Raw genomic sequence first — 23692 nt, 5'->3', positions numbered from 1 at the left:
GGTTACAGTGAGCCACGATTGCACCACTGCACACCAGCTGTGTGACTGAAGAAGACCTTGTCTCTAAAGACTAATTTGTCATCCAATCACTGTCACATTACCCACTTAAACCAGAACTCAGAAATATGTATTTCTTTTTTCCTGTTTGTTCTTTGGATAAGGAAAGCTCCTCTGGATAAGGAGATAACCATAGCTGATAGGTAAACAGAAAATTTTGATTTAAAGCATTTCACAATGTGTGCATTTATTTTTCTAGAGCAGGAAATAGATGACTTCATAAATTTAAAAAACTAGTTAAAAACTTAAAGGAAAAGAGAGGGATAAGGACTGTGTTCTAGGGACTGATTGAGTATCCCTAATCCAAAAATTTGAAATGAAATCCCAAATGCTCCAAAATTTGAAACTTTTGGAGCACCAACATGGCAGTCAAAGGAAATGCTCACTGGAACATTTCAAATTTCAAATTTTTGGATTAGGGATGCTCAACCTCAATGTGTAATGCAGATATTCCAAAATCTGAAAAAATCCAAAATCCAAAACACTTCTAGTCTCAAGCATTTTGGATAAGAAATTAATTAATCAATTAATTTATTTATTTATGTTGAGATGGAGTTTCGCTCTTGTTGCCCAGGCTGGAGTGCAATGGCACGATCTTGGCTCACCACAACCTCCGCCTCCTGGGTTCAAGCGATCCTCCTGCCTCAGCCTCCCGAGTAGCTGGGATTACAGGCATGCACCACCACACCTGGCTAATTTTTTGTATTTTTAGTAGAGACGGGGTATCTCCATGTTGGTCAGGCTGGTTGCGAACTCCCAACCTCAGTTGATCCGCCCGCCTTGGCCTCCCAGAGTGCTGGGATTACAGGCGTGAGCCACGGTGCCAGGCCTGGATAAGAAATATTCAACCTGTATTTTATTTATGTCTCCTCAGGCTACAATTTGGAGGTTGCTTTTCTTTCTAAAGGTGCAATACTTGCTATCACTAAACTTTCCTGAGGGAAGATACGTGAACAATAAAAAATAAGTCCAAAATGTATTTTCTTTAGAGGGGGTAACACACTTTTAAAAATTTAACTTACAAAATCTATTTTTAAATTTCTTATCTGAATAATAATACAGTGGTAACTACAGAAGGGGGTAATACACAGTCTTTGAACATTACAGGGGTTTTCAACAGTTTGCAAAGTCTATAGAGCTCCTCAAGATAAGGCTCCTTTCAGAGCCTGATAAATGTGGTAACTGTAACACAATTATTGAGTTTGGTTACAGGTTAGTTATATGTAAAAATAAAAGAAATATAAAAATACTATTATAGTTTGATTTGTAAAACACTGTGAGTGAGCAAAAGGAATCTAGCTATAATCACCATTGTTGGAAGGTAGGATGGGGATACAGCAACAGAGAACAAGTCTCACATTTCAGAGCAGGCCATATCAGATAGAATTTTAAAAATCAGCTAACATTTATTAATTGCTTACTCTACACCAGGCACTGAACTGACAAACATCTAATCCTTTGGAGGCAAGCATTGCAATTATCCCATTTTAATAAACACAGAAACAATGATTTGCTCAGGACCACACAGTAGTCAAATAACGGAGCTAGAGTGAAACCTGGAAAATCTGACTCCACAGGGTCCACAACTTCTCTTTGCTGCCTATACTTAAGCTAGAGTACAATTCAGGATTTAATAAGCTTTTAAAAACAGTACATCAACAGCATAAAGAAATAAATCTCCAAGGCATCTTGATGAGTTAACAAAAAGTAATTTAAAAGGAAATGAAATACTATAATTCTTTCTCCAAGTCCTTCTTAAAGAATAACAGCTATTACCATTTGGGGGTACCCATTATATGTCAAGCCCTGTTCTAGGTATTTAATATGTCTCCTCATTTAATCTAACACCTTATAAGGCAGGGATGGTAACTCCTTTTCACAGGTGACATAAGTTCAAAGAATAACTTATTCAAAGGCAAATGGCTAGTCAGTCAGGGCTAAAATATAAACACAGGTCTGCTCCATTTTCCACATTAAGAATCTCTTAAATTGCACTTTGAAAAAAATCTTTATTTTCCTTAAAGAATAAAGCAAGGTTAGGATATTAAATTTGAAAGGGTGTGAAAGTATCTATAGTCCCACCACCCCAAAGAGTAGCTATATATATCTTGGTATTTTCTCCTCATTTTTTTTTTTAAACAGGGTTGTGGCCATATTGCATATACACTTATGTATCCTGATTGTTTCACTGGCAACGGATGTTTCTCCAAGTGTTTACAGAATTTTCACGGGCAAGCTGTAGCTGCTACACAATGGTTCACCATGTGGCTCTGGCATGACTCACACAGCCATTCCTCTATTTTTGAACTTTCAGGCAGTGTTCCATTGTGCACTATTATAAACACAAAGTGAATAAGCAGCTTGGTATATAAAGTTTGACTATGTTTTAAATAATTTCCTGCAGTTTGTAGGAGGGGAATTACAAATTCAAAGGATAAATCATTAAAAAGGTTCTTTACATGTCAAGTTGCATTCTGAAACAAATAACTTTAGATAACTGAGGAAAGTACTGCAGCAGCCTAAGTATGAAATGATGGTGGCTGGGACTAGCATGGTGGCTGGGACTAGGATGGTGCGGGGGCGGGGGTGGATATAGAAAAAAGTGGATGGGTTTAAAATACATTTTCAAGGTAGAAGTGACATAAGAATCTGCTAACAGACTGGATGTGAGTGGGCAAAAAGAGGGACAAGAAAGATGGTGTCCAGGTTTTTTGTGGTGCCATTTATTGAGATGGGTTAGAAGGGGAGTAGGAATAAGCCAAAGCAAATTTTACATAATAGGAAAGAAAGAAAACAAACAAGATTATTAGAACATTTATGTTGATTTAGAAAATGTAAAAGATATGGAAGTCAATACAGTCTCAAAACAAAATGGATCTTGATAAATGCTAACAACAATACTTGCACTAATTTTCACGGTATCAAGGGAAGTTTTAAAAACTAAAAACAAAGAAACATCTAAAGAGAGCTTACTAAATACTTAGTAGGAACTTAAGACATTTGGATCAATGTCTTAAAAATACTACTGGAGGCTGGGCATGGTGGCTCATGCCTGTTATCCCAACACTTTGGGAGGCTGATGTGGGCAAATAGTTTGAGCTCAGGAGTTTTAGACCAGCCTGGGCAACATGGTGAAACCCTGTCTCTACAAAAAATACAAAAATTAGCCGGGTGTGGAGGCATGTAACTGTAGTCCCAGCTATTCGGGAGGCTGAGGTAGGAGGATCACCTGAGCCTGGGGAGGTTGAGGCTGCAGTGAGCTGTGATTGAGCCACACTGTACTCCAGCCTGGGCGACAGAGTGAGACTCTGTCTCAAAAAAAAAAAAAAAAAAAAAAAAAAAAAAAATTAAAAGAAAAAGGAAAACAAAAAAAATTTGTTTCCAATGTTGGCTGCTACACTAATGTCATGAACATACTTTGGGTATATCTTTGGTTACATTCTGAGATAAATCTGTAAGGGCAAATTAAAATTGCTAGAATAAAGCAATTTTGCTTCATACACCTGTATGAAGATTGGTATTCACTGCTAAAGTGAACCAGTTTATACTTTCACCATTGGTGTGTGAGGTCTCCCTGAATCTTCAGTGATAATGAAATTACCAACTTTCAATATCCTTGGCAAAATGGTCGGCTTATTATTTTTATTTGTGTTCTTTCATTACTAAAATGAAAAATTTTATCATATTTATTGGCCATTTGTATTTCTTCTTTTCTTGTTTTTTCTTTTTAGGCTAGTCAAATGAAGCAGCGGGAGTGAAGAAGGAGCAAAGAAATCTATAACTGGTTGTGATCAATTCGTTGTAAAATACAACCTCACTGGGACTAGCCTGTGTTTCTTTTTTTGTGAACTGTCAGTTCATGCACCCAACTTATCTTCTATAGGTCTTAGACACTTTAGAGTGCTCTGCATAAAAAAAAAAATTAAAACTCTTTGTTATAAATCATTGTAATTTTTCTTGAGCTTGTTTGCATTTGAAGTATGCATTATTTGAAGTTAAAAGTTTACTTTTTTTTTTTTGAGATGGAGTTTTGCTATTGTCACCCAGGCTGGAGTGCAATGGCATGGTCTCAGCTCACTGCAAACTCTGCCTTCCGGGTTCTCCTGCCTCAGCCTCCCATAGGCATGTGACACTGCACCCAGCTAATTTTTGTATTTTTAGTAGAGATGGGGTTTCACCATGTTGGTCAGGCTGGTCTCGAACTCCTGAGCTCAGGTGACAGGTGATCTGCCTGCTTTGGCCTCCCAAAGTGCTGGGATTACAGGCGTGAGCCACCCGGCCAGCCCAAAAGTTTAATTTCTATGTAGCTAAATGTATCCTTTCATGTGGCTTTTGATGTATGAAAAAAAAACTTAAGAATTTTGGAGATAACCCATTATCCATGTTTGTTGAAACAAATGGCTAGTTATAAAATCACTCACATTGGCCTCCAATTAAAGTAAATTCACTTATCTCCAAACTCTAATTTAAGGCATTTCTTTAAGCATTTTAAGTATTTGGACGTCAAAATCTAAGGATCTCCTCTTCCAATCTTTATTATGCTCTCGGCTCTTAAAGACAGAGTTACAAACATCACCCGTGCATTTATGATGATGGTATGCAGCAAACAATGAGTGTAACAAACGCACCATTTACATTCAGAAAGCATAGACACAATCCAAGTGCATCTATTTTTTCTTCAGCCCTTCCCTTACACAAATGGATTACCTTCAATGCAGGCAGGCTGAAGCCATCTGTAAAGTTATGTGCTTCCTCTTCTGAAATCTGCTCTTCACTAAGTCCAAGGCCCAGCTCTTTAAAAGGCACCACACAGATGTAGTTGGTTACATTGTCACTCTCAGAGTTCAGGGGGTAGGTTAAATTAGGTTAAGGCAATCAACAAAGCCTTTTCATGAAAGCATAAAAGATACAGTGAAATTGTCCTATATCACATTTACTAATCTTTATTCTGAACTTTCGGATGAGGAGATTTACAGCAGTTTTTAAACACAAATTAATTTTAAATATCTAATATATTAACATAATACCTCAGATATCTTGGATACTTGTGGATACAATTTTTAATGTCTAAAAAATTAACAGTTCAAGTCTTCAAAGCAAGTGATACGTTATTTATTTATTTTTTTGAGATGGAGTCTTGCTTTGTCTCCCAGGCTGGAGTGCAGTGGCACCAACCCAGCTCACTGCAACCTCGGCCTTTCAGGTTCAAGCAATTCTCATGTCTCAGCCTCTCGAGTAGCTGGGATTACAGGCATGCGCCACCACACCCAGCTGATTTTTGTATTTTTTTCTAGAGATGATGTTTTGCCATGTTGTCCAGGCTGGTCTTGAACTCCTGGCCTCAAGTGATCTGCCCGCCTCAGCCTCCCAAAGTGCTGGGATTACAGGTGTGAGTCACTGCGCTCAGCTCCGTTATTTTTGACACCTACCATTTGTAGCTGTATTGTGCACTTTACTGTGTCATGGTTCAGGGCCCTCACTATGCTATAGTAAATATTCTTTTCCTCTCAGTCTGCGTACTGCAGGACATTATTAGTTGAACGTTATCTGAAATACACAGACTGATATAAGTGGCACCAGGCCTGTTCTATCTAGCTTGTTTGACATAGACTACTGTTAGGTTTCCTCTGCCCTCATCCTTACAGACACATCAAAATCAATAATGATTTTTCCTTTTAATTATTTTTCTAAATAATTATTGATCGTGAACCATCTTTGCATTTCTAGCATATTCCTATTTGGTCATATTATAATAATCTTTTGATACAAACCAATATTAAATTTATAAATATTCCATTTAAACATTTTGTTTCTCCATTTATGAGATGGGTCTATATTCTTTGTAATACAACCGGTTTTTATTCTTTGTAATACAACATGTTTTGGTATTGAGATTACAGTATTTTCATAAATAAAATGATATAGGGAAACCTTCTAACCTTTTCTATAGTCTGAAATTTTTTTTAAATATAAAACCATCTGGATCTGGTAGTTAAAAAATTTTAAATTCACTTTGTTTTTGAATAGGTAATATATTCACAGGATTCAAAATTCATGAGGTATTAAGGGATACAGCAAAAACTACTTTCCACCTCTATTCCTTAGCCATGTAGTTCCACTATCCAAATGCAAAGGCAATTCCATTTACCAGTACCTTCTAAGATTGTTTATGCATACATACATAAGAGCAAATTCAAATATAAATGTGTATCTGGAGATATGTAGGTATATATGCATGCATGTACATAAATACATACATACATATTTATCCCTGTATAAACACACAGTCCCTTTTATGCACAAATTGAAGGATACAATAAATACCAATCCGTGCACTTTGTGGTTTTTTTTCACTTAATATAACTTGGAGATCCACATTAGAGCACTAAGAACTCTATCATTGTTTTTTAAAAATAGTTTCATATTTTGCATTGTCTACATATAAACCAGGTGTTTTCTTTTTAAAAATGAGTATTCTTTATCCTATGTCCAATCTCTTCAAGTTTTAAAATTCTTCCTAGGTCAATTTTGCAGATTTTTATTTTGATAAGAAATGAGGCTGGGCTCAGTGGCTCACGCCTATAACAATCCCAGGAATGTGGGATCCCTTGAGCCCAGGTGTTCGAGACCAATCTGGGCAAAATGGTGAAACCCTGTCTCTACAAAATGCAAAAAAATTAGCCAGGTGTGGTACTGTGTGCCTTGGTTCCAGCTACTCGGAAGGCTAAGGCAGGAGGATCACATGAGAATGAGACTACAGTGAGCCATGATCATGCCACCACACTCCAGTCTGGGTGACAGATGAGACACTGTCTCAAAAGAAACAAAAAGAACCATTTTCCCCTACATGTTCAAAGTTGCTGCTGTGCAGCTGCATATACTATCCCCTTACAGTTATTTTAATGTCTTCTATATCAATGGTTATCACTGTGTTCTCATTACTAATCTTGTATATTTCTGCTCTTTACTTTGATCAGGCAAATAAGGGTTTACATATCTTACTGGTCTTCTCAAAATGATTGGTGGATTCTTTTTTAGTTAAATTTATTAAGGTTTTTTATATGGAGAATATGATCTGGCCCCTGGCCACCTCTGTTTCATTTCATACTCTAACCTCCAACTTACTGTGCTCAACTCATGATGGTCTCCTTTCTATACTCCAATCATGCTAAATTCATTCCTGCCACAAGATCTTTCTACTCACTGGTCTATCTAACCAGCATACTCTTCCCCCAGATCTTTCTCAGCATGCAAACCTCAGTTTAAATGCCAGCTCCTCAGAGAGGCCTTCTCTTACCATCTAATAAAAAGCAGCACCCCACCGATCATTCTCTATCCTATTCCCGTTTTTTTTTCTTCATAGTAACTATTTTATCTGAAGAATCCCATCTGTCCATTTATTATTTTATTTTAGTTTATTTGAGACAGGCTCTCACTCTGTTGCCCAGGCTGGAATGCAGTGGCTGAAACACAGCTCACTGCGCCTTGACCTTTTGGGCTCAAGGAATCCTGCTGTCTCAGCCTCCTAAGTAGCTGGGACTGCGGGTGTGTGCCACCATGCAGCTAATTTAAAATAATTTTTTTTTTTTTTTTAAGAGACAAGGTCTCACTATATTGCCCAGGCTGGTCTCAAACTCCTGGGCTCAAGCCAGCCTCTGAAAGTGCTGGGGTTACTGGCATGAGCCACTGCACCAAGCCCATATTTTATTGATTATTTCATCTACTAGAAGGTAAGCTCCACGAGAATAAGGATCTTGTCTATCTTGTTCACTGCTAGGTCCCCAGTTTCTAGAAAAATGACTGGCACAAAGAACTCATACAGTCTGTAGTCTTTGATAGGCTAACCCTCTCACTCCCTACCCTACACTGAACTACAAGCTCCATAAGGCAGAGATCATGTCTATTATGTTTACCACTGTACGTCTAGTGATTAGCATATTGCCTGGCAGTCTGTGCTCCATAAATATTCACTGAATGACCAACAGTTCACATGCCACACTGTCATATCTCTATTTCTTTCCATATGTTTTTGCTTCCTTCTATCTGGAATGCAGACTCTTATCCTCATGGCCAACTTCTATTCATTCTCTGAAGCTCAACTTAGATGTCACCTCCCTGAAAGCATTCTCTGACTCCATAAACCAAGTATGTTGCCCTGCTATGTTGGAAGGCACCCACGGCACTTATATAATATTATGAATACTGATTTCTCTATTGATCACATTCAAAAGTCTTTAGAAGTAGGTAGTACATATTTTTACTCAGTTTTCCTAGCACCTGGAAGAATGGTTGACATATAGCAGACTGGCATTTAGGCAATGGGGAATAAAATGGAAAAGTTCTTAATAAAAATTAAAATGCTTTCTCTCCATTTCATATATATGTGAAATTTCCATATATATATATATATATATAGAAAGAGAGAGAAAGAGAGAGAAAAATGGTTTCAAGTCATAAGTCCTACAGTCAAGACACAACTTCATCCGTTAGTAGTTGTATGATACTGCACAAGTCACTTAACCTCTATTTCAGTTTTCTCATAAAATGGAGACAAGAAAATCTAGCTACAAAGGTTTGTGTAAGGATATGATAGAACATAAAGCACCCTGTAAACTTTAAGTATTATATTTATCAGTGCTACAATACCCAGCACCCTGAAGTGGCAAAGTTGTCTTTTTACCTTCTACTTAGTCAGGATTTAACTTATCTATATGTCTTTACTAAAATAAAGCTCTTATATGCCTTTATTTTCTGGCTAATAGAACTAATTTCCTATTTTAATAAATTTAAGTGACAGACTTATTGTCATGCAGTCTTTGGGTGCTTACTGTATGCTAGATGATGTTTGATCACTTTATATGGATTAACTCATTTGATCCTAACAAAAATCCAATAAGGAAGATGATGTTATTATTGCCATTTTAAACATGACTAAAGCAAGGTATAGAGAGGTTAAGAAACTTGCTTAAAGTCACTTAGGAAGTAACTGATACAGCCAGTGTTTGAACTTAGCCATTCTGCTCCTAGAACCTGTTTTTTTGAAAAGGGAAGGATTTCCAGTTGCCAGTTTATTAACATGCCATGATGCAAATCTGCCATGTTGAGAAATTTGTTTAAAATGTCAGACCTAGCAAAGCCAGGCTCTTTCGACTTCATTCTTTGGATGAGTAAAGGAAGAGACTTCAAGTTTTTTCCTTGTTTAAAAAGCAGCCACAGAAGAACAGAACTTTCTTCCTGTCTGTTATTGTCATTCCCCCAGGAATGCATTTCCAGTTTTAACATAGAAGTGATGATGGAAATTAGCTTCAAAATAGGCAATCTCACTTTACAGTAAACTTTCACAGGATACAACTATAATATCTATATTCAGGACTCCAGAAACATTGCTTAGTTTCATATATAAACAGAAAAGGATATTTTTTCAGCATATATAGGGTAGCTAGCCTTGCTGCTTGGAAGTTGGCTCTTAGAGTTCGGTAGACAGCTTTCCGAAGACCGATGAGATGCTGACTTGGATGCTGTCCAGCTTTATTAAATGGGCAAGCAGCACTGACCCTGTCAAGCAAACTTGAAAAGTAAAATGTGATACAACTGTACAGGTGTCCTAAAGTTTTTGTTTCCTAAATCCACAATTCTATTAAATGTAGAAAACAAATTCCTCTTTCATGATCTTCACTAGAAAATGATTATACATATGTCAACTCAGGTCTCATAAAATAGTCATTTCTGTGACTAGATATATATATATATGTATATATAGACAACCACTAAAAAAAAGACAAAAAAGTAACATCTCAAAGAGCAAAGGCTTCCTCTGATGTGGGGAAACAATGGATTCTGGCTGAGATATAACAGAAATGTAGAAATATTTATTAAGAATTCACATCTTTTTTACATAGACACTATGCTTGCTAACATATATTAGAGAAGAGCTACTTTATATTCAGTTTTCAAAACCTATATCCATAGGAAGTATGAAGACCTTAATTATAAACACTTTTAAATTCTTAATATACATTTACGTACATTCATCACATATGTTCACTGATCATATTTTGGTCACTTGTACAGAAAAAATACTGTATAGAAATACATTCTGTACATTCATAAAAGTAGGGTAAAATTACTTACCCACCTGCTGCCACTGGCACTTACCTACTCAAAATGAAGTAGGGGACGTGGAAAGATAACAGGACCAGTGGCCAACAGGGGAATACAAGTAGAAAGGCAAAGTAAGGGTTACTGCATAGTAGCATAGCTACTCTCAAAGCTGTTCAAGAGGAAGCACATTTCATGGCACTTCCCATAAGATTAATGGGGAGTACCTAATTTGTAACAATGACATACAATGTATTACATTTCATAACTTACAGTATGCATGAGTAAATACCTGGTTATCAGATAAATTTTTTCACCTAACCAGTAATCTTTCCCAACAGTAAAACAAAATATTGGCATTTGTAAATTGCTTATACTATAACACAAAGCTATAAAACAACACACCTAACTCAAAACTTTAAAAATGTTAAACCATACTAAAATGTATTCAGGTATTAAAAATCTATAAAAACCAAATTTTAAAAAAATCTATAAAAAGCAGAGGATGATGACTGACAGGCTTATGTTAAGACAAGGGAATGAAGGCAAAAAAGGTTTCAATTATTTGTGAGAGAGGACAATTTGAGTCAGAAACAAAACAGCATTCATGATTTCAATATATGGCACTACTGCTTGTGCTCCATTTTACTAAATCAGTTTTAAAAACTGTCTAATTTTGAAAATGTCTAAAAAATTATGATTCAAGACTTATTATTCATTTTTCAACCCATTATCCAGTTAGATAGAGACAAAGGAAGCACAATTTCTTCCAATACTTCCCTTCGTCTGTCATCTGAATGGGTAGAAGTCATAATCTGGAAGGTAAATCATGTCTAACTGGCCCACTTTACCTCTTCGTGCAAATTCCATGGGGACAGATAAAGTTGGAAAATGACACAAGGCACAGAATCCTCTATACATGCCTAACCATTAGTTGAACAAAGCCACTTTGTTCAACCAGTAAGTCCTCTCAATAAAATAAAAAGGAACTATTACTTTTTTTTTTGTTTTTTTTTTTTGTTTTTTTTTGAGACGGAGTCTCGCTCTGTCGCCCAGGCTGGAGTGCAGTGGCGCGATCTCGGCTCACTGCAAGCTCCGCCTCCCGGGTTCACGCCATTCTCCTGCCTCAGCCTCCCGAGTAGCTGGGACTACAGGCGCCCGCTACCACGCCCGGCTAATTTCTTTTTGTATTTTTAGTAGAGACGGGGTTTCACCGTGTTAGCCAGGACAGCTACGATCTCCTGACCTCGTGATCCGCCCGCCTCGGCCTCCCAAAGCGCTGGGATTACAGGTGTGAGCCACCGCGCCCGGCCGGAAATATTACTTATTTTAAGCATGATTTTTTTTAACTTTTAAAATTTGACACTTAAACAACTTAAAAACGTGCTATCCTTTAAGTCAATAAGAAGTAGACTTCAACTAATGCAAAGACAAAAATCAACAGATGCTAAGAACTTTTATACTTTTTTTTTTGAGACCAAGTCTGTTGCCCAGCCTAGACAGAATCTGTTGTCTCCAGTTCTGTTGCCCAAACTGGAGTGCAGTGGCACAATCTTGGCTCACTACAGCCTCAACCTCCTGGGGTTTAAGCAATCCTCACACCTCAGCCTCCCGAGTAGCTGGGACTACAGGTGTGTGCCACCACGTCTGGCTAATTTTTTATTATTTGTAGAGATGGGGTTTTGCTAGATTGCCTAGGCTAGTCTTGAACTCCTGGGCTCAAGTGATCCTCATGCCTCGACCTCCCAAAGTGCTGGGATTACGGGTGTGAGCCATTGTGCCTGGCTGACTTTTATACTTTGATTGAGAAGAAAGAGAAATTAAAAAATCCATCTTATGTCTTGGGATTGTGTGTAGAACACAAGAGAGTAAAGAACAAGATAACTACTAGGATTCTTCCATTTCTCTGTTCCATGATTTTTTAGAAACAGTGTTTATCTCAAGATTGTGTAGTGTTCTAGAGCAGAACAGAGTGAAGGATGCGATGGCTACCAGAGGTTCTTCACTCCCTCTTTTCATGATTTTCTAGATACAACTAATTAAGAGCTATGAATGTTCTTCACCATATGCTTACTTTCCCCCACCTATAGATTGCAAAAGTTATATAGGTTATATAAATTATTAAATATACTAGCACACAACTGTCATCTGTTAGTGTTTGGCAGGTGTCCAGTGTACTGCAAGCCGGGTTTAGAATCAGATGGAATGGATATGAATATTCACCATTTATAATTCTATGCCTTTAGTTGTATGCAAAAGTGACTAGTATAGTATATGGAATATAGTTGGTGCTCAATAAATGTAACTTTCCCTTTAATAATAGATTAGTCAATATATCCTACAGCTTAATATACTTACAGCTAGACTGGTGAATATTTAATTTCCTGTAAGAATGGAAAACATCACTATTTGCATGATATTCTGAGAGTATCAGTGCTATAATATCTGCTAATATTTACCTGAACAGTTATTAGTACATGTCAAGAGTTTTCAAAATGCATTTATAGCAGATACGTCTATCATAAAGAAGGCATTTGAAAGGGAGTAATGGGAGCAAGCATTTACTGGGTAACTACTGCACGTTAGGTTCAGTATTAGACACTCTCTATATATTATCTCATATAATCACATGGTAACATACAGAAACAATCATGATCTCCAAAGTACTTTAGTTCCTCAAAGCAGATAAGCAGAATCATACTACATATTAAATCTAGCACATAATGTATTTATTCCTTCACTTAGCAGTTAATTGACTTTAGTAAGTACTAAAGAGAAAAGCACTTTTTTTTCCTATAAATGCAACATAGAAATGAAAATAGGTAATAAATATTCTCCTTTATGGAGTAGAAAATAATCATTTAAGAAATAAAATAAAAAATGAACTCACAGTGTAAATCCTCTGGAAATCACTTCGGTTTCTTGAATGAGACGTAAAGCTTTTCTCACGAGGTTAGTAAAAGCTCGGCTGTTTGTGGCCATATCTTCCAAATGAACGCTGTATTTTTTTAGGGTCACTTGTAGTTTGGCTGTCCTCCATAATCTCAAAGCTCTTATGACTAGATACACAAATAGAATCACTCCCCATACCAGCCAGGAAGACACAATCCACCAAGTGGGAAGCATAACGAGCAAGCTAATGAAGGCAAATAGCATTGAGAGATCCCTGGGAACAAGAAAGGAAGAAAATGATATGCATCAGATTAGAGAAAGAAAGATGAATTACTTTAATCAGTAAAAACAAAATTTAAATTTAGGTTTACTAAATAAACAAAATGCTAGCTTCTTTGTAAAGCATAACTTAAAAATATATGACATTTAAGAAGGTGATATGAAAGATTTTTAAAATACCTCGCAACTAGACAATAGTGCTTAGGTATTAACATCTGAGCTGATAAATTTAGGTAAGAAAACAGGTATCTTCTGGAATCAGGTAAAGCTGATTTCACAAAAGAAACTCAAATTCTCTGTAGGTGCTGACTGAATGCTGGGCAGAACCAACAAAAGGCCTCTACATTTCCTACATATACATAATCTGGAGCTAGAAATACCACCCATCGCCTGCAGGATAAAATCAAACTTCATTAGCTCAGTCTACAAAATCCTTCAGAAGTTGGCCCAGAACATGTCTTGAGTCAGATCAGCATCCCAGCCCTCAACAACAAGCACTGTAAGCCAGAACATCTCTTCCTTCTCTTTCCTTTTTGCCTGGTGTCATCTTATATTTAATACCAAAATCCTATGCGTTCAAACCTTCCTCTGACACCAAGTCTTCTGTGAAGATTTTACCAAAAGCTTGAAATAGTTACTTCTAATTTTAGCCAACCCCTCTTCTGTGACCCCAAAGAAATTGCTACATTTCTCTTTATGACATTAATAAAAATGATAATAAATATAACAATAGGCATCTTCTGAAACCACTTTTAAAAAAATAAAAAATATATGGAATCCTTAACCTAAAAAGCAAATTAGAGATTTTAAAATCCGATTTTATAGATTTAAAAGTAAAAATACTATTTCAGAGATATTATAAATCCCTTTTCCTAAAATCAAACTTTATTTGCATAGAAACACATACTAGATCAAGAATATGTACACATTTTTCCAATTAGAAATGATACACACTTGATGAGTAATTGTTTGAATAAAGTCCTCTAATTTTAAATAATCATCATCAATTTGGAATATACATACTTACCACAGACCATGATATGGACAAGGTTTGTACTTTTATACTACTTTAATTGAAACAAAAATATGTACACATTTTAAAATTCATATCAATTACAAGTCTAACAGACTAAAATACATCTTTAAAGCAACGAATGCTTTGGTGAAAATGTGTATATATAAGAAAGAGGGGGCCAGGCACAGTGGCCCACGCCTGTAATCTCAGCACTTTGAGAGGCACAGGTGGGAGGACCACTTGAGCCCAGGAGTTCGAGACCAGACTGGGCAACACAGTGGGACCCCTTCTCTACAAAAAATTTAAAAATTAGCTGGGTGTGGTTGCATGCATCCGTAGTCCCAGCTATTCAGGAGGCTGAGGCGGAGGGATCACTTGAGCAGGCTGCAGTAAGCCGAGATCATGCCACTGCACTCCAGCCTGGGTGACAAAGCAGGACCTTGTCTCAAAAAAAAAAAAAAAAAAAAGAAAAGAAAAGAAAGAGGGGAGTATAAGGGGGATGTGTCTGAGAATAGCTGAAAAACATCAGCAATATTTGGAAAGAGTTATAATAATCATATTGCAAAGAAAATCACATGCAATTTCTTATTAAATATTTGCCCTGGCCAGGTGCAGGGGTTCGTGCCTGTAATCCCAGCACTTTGGGAGGCTGAGGCAGGCAGATCACTTGAGTTCAGGAATTCAAGACCAGCCTGGGCAACGTGGCAAAACCCTGTCTCTGCAAAAAATACAAAAATTAGCCAGGTATGGTGGCATGCTCCTATAGTCCCAGGTATTTGGGAGGCTAGGGCAGGAGGATCACTTGAGTCTAGGAGGCCGAGGCTGCAGTGAGCCGAGGTCACACCACTGTACTCCAGCCTGAGCAACAGAGTGAGACCCTGTCTCAAAAAATAAGTAAATAAATAAATATTTGCCCTAATTTCCTTTAGAATCCTTTACTTTTTAGATAATACTGGCAATACCATAAAGCAAAATCTCATCATATACTTTTGTATGTTAATAGTAAACTCTAAAATCATTTATAGGTCTCATAGTTGCTTGATTATATTTGTGGGTAAAGGAAAGTTAGTAAAGTAGTAAATTCTTAAAACCTATGGTTCCTTCTATCAGCTCCTTAAACTCTTGTATTTTTGAAGGATAAGAAGCTTTACTTCTTCATGATCATATCTGAGTGACTGCAGAATGAAGCATTTGTCAGTGTGACAGGGAAGACATAAATACAGAACCTTGAGGCCAATGAATGTAACTGCCTATATAACTTGAACAGTTTGAACAGTGATTTAGTGTACTTCTTGATTCATTCCTCCCTTCTATGTCAAATTTAATAAAGTACTTTAACAGGAAGAAGACATCAATAATTTTTTATATATAATCGCTTTTTGCTACACATTCTTTTTTTTTCTTTTAACAGATTATTGCTTGGGACTTCTGCTCTAGACCCAAATAGTTCAAGAGGTTGAAAAGTTTTAGGATGGTCTGAATGAATCATCAAATCACATTCCCTGTGATCTTTTCTCAGCCAACACAGCCAGAATCAACTGCCTACCTCCATGTCCCATCCTATTCTTGGTGTCTCTACAATATAGTTACGATAAAACCTATTAATTATAAAGAAACACAAAGAAGGTTAGGTTTGCATGCACACATGTGAATAGGTGTATGGGTAAAATAAATTCTTTTTTTTTCCCCCTTAGAGACAGGGTCTCGCTTTGTTGCTCAGGCTGGAGTGCAGTGGTGTGATCATGGCTCACTGCACTCTGCAACTGCTGGGCTCAAGCAATCCTCCCATATCAGTCTCCCAAGGAGCTAGGTCTACAGACATATGCCAACATACCTGAACTCATTTTTTCATGTTTTGTAGAGATGGGATTTTGCTACGTTGCCCAGGCTGGTCTCAAACTCTTGGCCTTAAGCAATCCTACCACCTCAGCCTCCCAAAGTGTTGGGATTACAGGCATGAGCCACTGCACCTGGCAGAGTAACTTTTTGGCACTTGTTATACCCATTTGCTAGGTTGCTGAGCACAGAACTAATTTTAATGAGTTGGAAGTATATAATAACCAAATTGGATTTTTTTCCCTAGCTTCACTTTAAATAGTATTTACTTTAGAAAGGCACTTCCCCCCCCATATTGTTACTTTAATTGTACTGCTAAATGTATGGAATGTTTATGCCTTTACAATGGAGAGCACAATGATGGGTTTCCTCTGCTAATACTCTATATGTAAGCAGTCAAAGAATAGGTGTTTTCTGGACAGTACCAAATATTAGGGGTTGCCAGGGAGCAAAGTGTTGGAAGGTGTCCATTTTCCTGTTGTTGAGATTGCCCTGCAGACAGGATACTGGGATCAAGTAGCTCAATCAGCTCCACATCCTCTTGTAACAGGACTTCCTGTTGCAGGATGGTATGTAATGAGTCGAGTCGGAATCCAATATCCTTGCCATTAAAATACCAGAAGAGAGGTATTAACACATATATAATATTGCATTAAACGCTAAGCTCCTAATGTACTAATAAAATTTGGTGGTGTTTATTTTCAGAAGATACTTCAAGAAGAAACAACAGTCCAATCTACCTTCAGTATGATAGCTGGGTTTTATTTTCACTGTAAATGTGAAACAATAAAGGTTGAGCTAGACATTATTGAGCCATCAGATGTAAAAGATAAATTTTTAATAACAAGATGTAAAGTAATTACAGATTAACAAACTTGTCTAGTTAAGCCTAATTGATTAAATTGCTAGGGCACGACATGGAAAATATAATCCTATAACATAAAAGATGCTGTCCCTGAAGCTGTAACAATATAGCCAATATTTAAGAATTTTATTAGCAGGATCAAGGCCTCCTAAAAATGGATATTCAGATATTTAAAAATACACTATTAAGGAATGCAATGTAAAATCACACTAACATTTGCATAGCACTTTATAGTTTACAAAATGCCTTCACATATACGAGCTCATTTATTTCTCCTTCTCTTCTTTCTATTCATCTATCAAGGAATATCTTCTATAAGCCAGGCATCAGGCTTGACACTGAAGACACAAAATGAAAAAGATATACAAGTCTCTATTCTTAAAGAGTTCGTAGTTTAATGAAGTGACCCAAAAAGTAAACAGTTGCAATATAACATGCAAAGGAGTGTGATGAAATACACCTAGAGTACTATGAAAATGATATAGAGGGACCAAGCCTGTAATGAAGTCAGAGAAAGTAAAAGAGGTGAAGCCTGAGCTAAGTTTTAAAGGATGAACAAAAATTGACCAGACAAAGGAGTTGGAGAAGTGGGATGGTACAGGATAAAAGCCTTTCTAATTTGGGGAAGTGTGAGTCGTCGATATTAGATGATATTATTAATAGATTGTGCACAGAGTGCACATGGTAGAGAGGTGAGAGATGAGGTAGCACTGTTAGGGCAGATAGGTGAATTCTCACAGTAACCCTGTGAGAGTTACTAACTTTCCTTTATTTATCATCCTCCTCTCCATTATGTAGGGGAGAACACCAAAGCCCAAAGAGATTAAGTAACTTTCCAGAATTTTGATTTCAAATCCTAAGCGTTTGGTAGCTGTGTTTCCCTGCATATAGTCTGCCTCAAAAGAAAATTTAAAGTTGTATTTTGTATTAAATTTAAACAAATAGAGGCCGGGTGCAGTGGCTCACGCCTGTAGTCCCAGCACTTTGGGAGGCCAAGGTGGGCGGATCACCTGAGGTCAGGATTTCGAGACCAGCCTGGCCAATATGGTGAAACCCCATCTCTACTAACATACAAAAATTAGCTGGGCATGGTGGCACATGCCTGTAATCCTGGCTACTTGGGAAGCTGAGGCAGGAGAATCTCTTGAACCCAGGAGGCGGAGGTTGCAGTGAGCCGAGATTGTGCCACTGCACTACAACCTGGACAACAGAGCAAGATTCCATCTCAAAAAAAATAAAAATAAAAAATAAACCAAAACCAAACAAACAAATTTAGTGCTAGAGTGATCCTACTATATGATCAAAATAAAGAGAATGATGGACAAGGCCATTAGCAATTAAAGTAAAACCTGTTAGGTCTAGGGTGTGAAGGCAACAGGTTTGCTCTTCTTAGTTAACTTAATCATTCCCACACCACACATTCCAGGCCTAGCTGATCATAATGAGGACTTCAGTAAGAATGAGGTGAACCATGTATCAAACTGAGCCCATGACCTCTTGATCAGGGTTATATGCCACTTTTAGAGAAGAAGATTTTTAATATTAGGTGCATTTAGATATATTTTATTTATCTTCAGTCCAAAAAGAGAGCATCTTCTCAATGGAATGTTGATCTTTCTTTTAGCCTGATATGGCTTTTTTTTTTTTTTTTTTTACCATCTACTGACACACTCTGCATGTACCTCTGCAGCACTTTTATGTTTCATATTTGAACAACTGCCTCTTCTCTCTTCCTACAATTCTGATTCTAACATTAGGAACCACTTAATTTGACATCCCACCCCACTTTCATAAAAACAGAGCAACACAACTCACTTTATACTATTGTTCAGAGGGGAGAAAAAAGGAGCGCAGGGGCATGGTAGCTTTTTGAGTAATCTCTGAAATTGATCTTACTATTTGGTTCCCCAATTAGACACAGCCATATTCAATGCAAGTATTAAAAATCAAACTTTTGCTACAAAAGCTTTAGACCATACCTTTTATGAGACTTCTATGTACCTATATAAGGTAAGTTTGAAGAAGCCTAACTAGTTGAAGGCTAAAGCTGACAGAGAGTGGAAAAGCCAGTAATATTCAATGGCAGTGCTCTCTCTTCACAGATATTCTGCTTAATCAGTTACTCACTTTCTTTAACACCATTCCCTGGCATCAGACTTATGTGAAAAACTGGGATAACACCTCCCCAAAACCAACGTGCTTAGAGGAAGTATTAATAGCATTAGGAATATCTGATTTAAGAATGTGACAAACCGACTGGGCACTGTGATTCACCCCTGTAATCCCAGCACTTTGGGAGGCTAAGGCGGGCAGATCACTTGAGGCCAAGAGTTCAAGACCAGCATGGCCAACAGAGTGAAACCTCATCTCTACTAAAAATACAGATATTAGCCAGGTTTGGTGGCGTGCACCTGTAGTCCCAGCTACTTGTGAGGCTGAGGCACAAGAATTGCTTGAGCCTGGGAGGCAGAGGTTGCAGTGAGCCGAGATGGTGCCACTGCACTGCAGCCTGAAAAATAGAAGGAGACTCTGTCTCAAAAAAAAAAAAAAAAAAAAAAGTGATCAACCAACAACCTACAATCATCTATGAATACAAATAAACTTGAAAGGCACCAAGACACTCCAAATAACTAAAACAATGTTATCTTAGTGATTAGATTGCCTCATATAGAGGAAAAACTTGAACTATATTCTGATTATTATAACGGTTTAAATTGAATCAGATTAATGAATTAAGTTTCTTTCTTAAGGATAAAATGTAAAATTAGATATTACTCTTTGATTATAAAAATAAGAACTGCAGAAAACATGTTAACTGTGTTACAAGGTAACAATCAAACTTCCAGAAAAATTGACACCTGCAAATTAAGAAACATGTCATGACAGTCCTATTTGGACTGGGAAGCCCAGATCCAGGTCTCAAACAAATGAAGAAACTGAAAAGGTGCTAATTCTGATCGATTTAAATATTAGCAGGTATCACCTGCATGGCTGGAGGCTCTATGCTCCTGGGATGTGTACTATGTAAACTTTGGCACATTTTCAACAAGTCTGAGTGCCAGGACTTAGTGTCTAGCTTTATATCCTTGCTCCACAACTTAAGCATGTTAATAAGCTCTCTGTGCCAGTTTCCTCTTTGGCAAAAGTGGGATAATAACAGTAGCTACTTCACAGGGTTGTTATGAGGATTAAATAAGTCAGTATCTATAAAATACCAAGAAGAGTGGCTCATAGTAAGCACTGTATATTAGCTATTACTGTTGTCACTATCTATGCAATAACTGAAACAATAAAGAAAAGCACACGTTGGATATATTACAATACAAAAACTTATAGAACACAAAGTAATTATTACTAGGTTGATGCAGAAAATAAGAGACACAATAGGCTGAAGTTTCGGGAAAGCTTTGAGAAAAAGTTAGGAGTGCTTATTGAAAAGATTCTAATGGATCAAGAAAAAAAAAAAAAAACAGAAAGTATTCCATCACAGTATAAGAGCACAAACATAGACATACAGAATAAGTACGGAATAAAGGAAAATGAAGACTGGGTTCATTGATACAAATACTGGTGGACAAAGCTGGAAAGGTAGGTTAGGGCCAAATTATGCAGACTCTTTAGTGCTGACGTGACAAATTTGGACTTGATTTGATTGATAAAGATCTTTCTAGGATCTAAATAGGGAAGTGGCATGAGAAAGTACTTAGGAATTCCTTTCTGCATGGATGAAATGAAAGGTTATGAGAAGGCACAGATAAAAAATTAAGAGATTTTGATTTCTTTTTCCTTAGGGATGAAGAAGAGAACTTATTCATTTGTCAGTATTCTTCAAAGATCTTAATCACTTTGGATATCATGGGGCTTTTGATACAAGGATCAAATAAGATAACACGTGTGAAAGCACTTTATAGGCTAAAAGGCACTTAAAAAGTGCCATTACCACTACCCATCATGGTTGCTATAAAGGATTTTTTTAATTTTTAAGAAAAGTACTATAAAAATGAACATTAGTAAAATGTTCAGATATCACAGAGCAATTGCCAATATTCTTACAAAGGAAATGAGGGCCTGCTTCAATATCTGTATAGCTAACAACATTTTAAATACGTCACAATCAAGGGGAAAAAGTCAAGCAATCTCACGCCAAAAGCCAACTTGGCAATTTCTTGTTCCATTACTAGTAAACTAATCCTTAGGTATGTATTCTTATAGTTCTCCATAATATAGGCACAAAAGGGATGCATACAGAAGCTGGCACTGTATAGTGAAACATCACATGAAACATGTGGCCAGTGACACAGAATCAAGAATGAAAAGACCAGGCCTAGGCAGACTATGACTAAATCACAGAAAAATGTATATGGATCCATATACCTTACCACAGTCCTAGTATCACTGAAGAATGAGATGGCTCCACCTGGATAAAAATGGCATTATATGTAGACGATAAGACACTTCATTGACCTTCTCAATACACCTTCAACAAAGATGAAACCCTGAACAAAGAACTTGACAATTTGGATTGCTAAAAAAGTAATTTTAGTCAGCCGAAAAATAATAATACTTGAGCTAGAGAGGTCGTATGCTATAGCAGAAAGAGCATGGCTTTGGAACCAAGAGACCTGGGTTCAAATTCTGGCTCTATCACTTTCTAGCTGAACACTTTTAGACAATTCACTCAGTAAGTTATTAAAACAAACTGATTGTCTGAACCTTGGTTTTCTCATTACTGAAGCAGACTAAATCTTATAGTGTTGTTTAGATTACCAAATCAAAATGTGAAAGCACTTTGTAAACAATCTCCTTACAAATGTTAATTTACAGGAATGATAATTCTTAAGGTTACAGGCCAGCAGAGATCCTGAAATCTGCTAACTTGTAACTACATTACTCCTTCTGGGAGCCATGAGAACCACATAACTTGAATTTTTAGGCTATACTCCCTGGATTTTGTATTGTTAGGACGTCAGAAGGTGAAGTATTTCCCCCCTGGAGTTCTGTTACAGCAGAGAGTAGAAAAAAACAAAGCCTCACAAAAATCACAAAGACCTTTCAGGTTGACTGTTTCGAGTCTTTGGGAAATTCTGTGATTTAACAGATTGAATTGATCCCACTAATGACATATTCCTTTACCTATAGAGAGGGATACCTGTCAATGGAGGAAGAGGGCAATAGTAAATTAGCAATCTAACAAATAAAGTTTCAATAACTATCAGAGTATTCCATTCTGAGTGGCTAATAACCTCTTTAAAAGCTATAAACAATACCAGTAAGCCCAAATTAAAAGATCCTGAGTTACTGCAGAATCTCTAGTAAAAATCAATTGCTGCCCAAATTGATAGCAAAACAAATTCTGATTCACCAATTATTTCACTAATAACCTAGAACCCTGAAAAGTGGCAAAAAGAAGTGACCACTTACCAACTTGTGAAGTAAGTCATCTTTCTTATTGCACTGAGAAAAAAAAATCCAACTTTTGATGGTTTCGGCCACTTTTAACAGGATACCTTGCTGAAGGAAATGAATGACATTGTATAGGATTATTAAAAGCATACCCAAACAGCAGAAAAACTTCAAAGTACTTACCTCCAATCAATGAGAATTTATATCAGAAAAGGAAGAAAAAAATTGTCCAGGTTATATACCTTGTCAGTACATCTCAGCCTCCTGATTAGTTCCTAAATTTTGTTGCATATCAGGATCACCTAGAGATTTTAGTTAGAAACATATTCTTGGGCCCCCAAACTAAAGATTCTGATTCAATACATTTGGAATGAGGCCTGAAAATCCGATTTTTAAAGAGCAGGCAGAAGTCATTCTGAAGCAGCCCATTTATCCTGGGAAGACTATGTACTATGTCAACATGATGATAGTATTTATTTCAGAAAGAAAAATCATAGGGTGGTTACAAGTTCTCAAATATTAAGACCATTTCATTCCACAATACTAAGTCAAAAAGATACTTTGACCATTTTAGAAAAACTGTCACATATTGATAAAAAAGCTTTACTACTGAATCAACCAAAAATTCAATTTACCTTAATAGCCCATTCCTTGAGCATGCCAGTAAGTGCAGTTTATATTCATTGAGTGATTACTATATCCCAGGTACTGCAAAGGGTCATGGGAAAAAAGATAAATACATGTAACTATTGTTTTCAAGAACTTAGTATAGAAGAAGAGACAATATAAAGAATTACAATCAATGTAAAGTCTGAAAAAGTATTGGAAAAGAGGAGGTCAGAGAGGAGCTAACACTGGAGTTCAGTCCTAACGGATGAGTAGGAATTTAACAAAGAAGGGAAGAACGAGTTGGGCACGGTGGCTCATGCCTGTAATCCCAGCACTTTGGGAGGCCGAGGAGGGCAGAGCACCTGAGGTCGGGGGTTCGAGACCAGCCTGACCAACATGGAGAAACCCCGTCTCTACGAAAAATACAAAATTAGCCAGGCATAGTGGTGCATGCCTGTAATCCCAGCTACTCGGGAGGCTGAGGCAGGCGAATCACTTGAACCCGGGAGGCAGAGGTTGTGGTGAGCCGAGATCACACCATTGCACTCCAGCCTGGGCGACAAGAGCGAAACTGCATCTCAAAAAAAAAAAGGAGAAGATCACTTCAGTCAAGGGAAGAGGATGAAGGAAAGAGCCAT

The 23692-nt window shown here is 37.1% G+C and overlaps 1 protein-coding gene across 26 annotated transcripts in view; it reads right to left on the bottom strand.

Annotated features, from left to right (window-relative positions):
• VEZT (vezatin, adherens junctions transmembrane protein) overlaps positions 1–23692 on the bottom strand; it is an 82875-nt gene that overhangs the window by 22812 nt on the left and 36371 nt on the right. For 9 of the 26 annotated variants that reach the window (XM_024931048.4, XM_057299506.2, XM_003808257.5 and 6 more), the window contains 5 exons: positions 22464–22553; positions 16603–16778; positions 13046–13321; positions 9475–9612; positions 4765–4912 (listed from right to left, as the gene is read on the bottom strand). In XM_024931048.4, the coding sequence (XP_024786816.1) occupies positions 4765–4912; positions 9475–9612; positions 13046–13321; positions 16603–16778; positions 22464–22553 (828 nt within the window). Of the gene's footprint in view, positions 1–4764; positions 4913–9474; positions 9625–13045; positions 13322–16602; positions 16779–21416; positions 21439–22463; positions 22554–23080; positions 23154–23692 lie in introns of those variants that run through there. The other 17 variants (XM_024931047.3, XM_057299505.2, XM_008960333.4 and 14 more) reach the window with 6 other exon arrangements.

This window comes from Pan paniscus, chromosome 10 (genome assembly GCF_029289425.2).
Source record: "Pan paniscus chromosome 10, NHGRI_mPanPan1-v2.0_pri, whole genome shotgun sequence".
Taxonomy (NCBI): Eukaryota; Metazoa; Chordata; class Mammalia; order Primates; family Hominidae; genus Pan; species Pan paniscus.
This window is presented reverse-complemented; position numbering and strand designations above follow the sequence as displayed.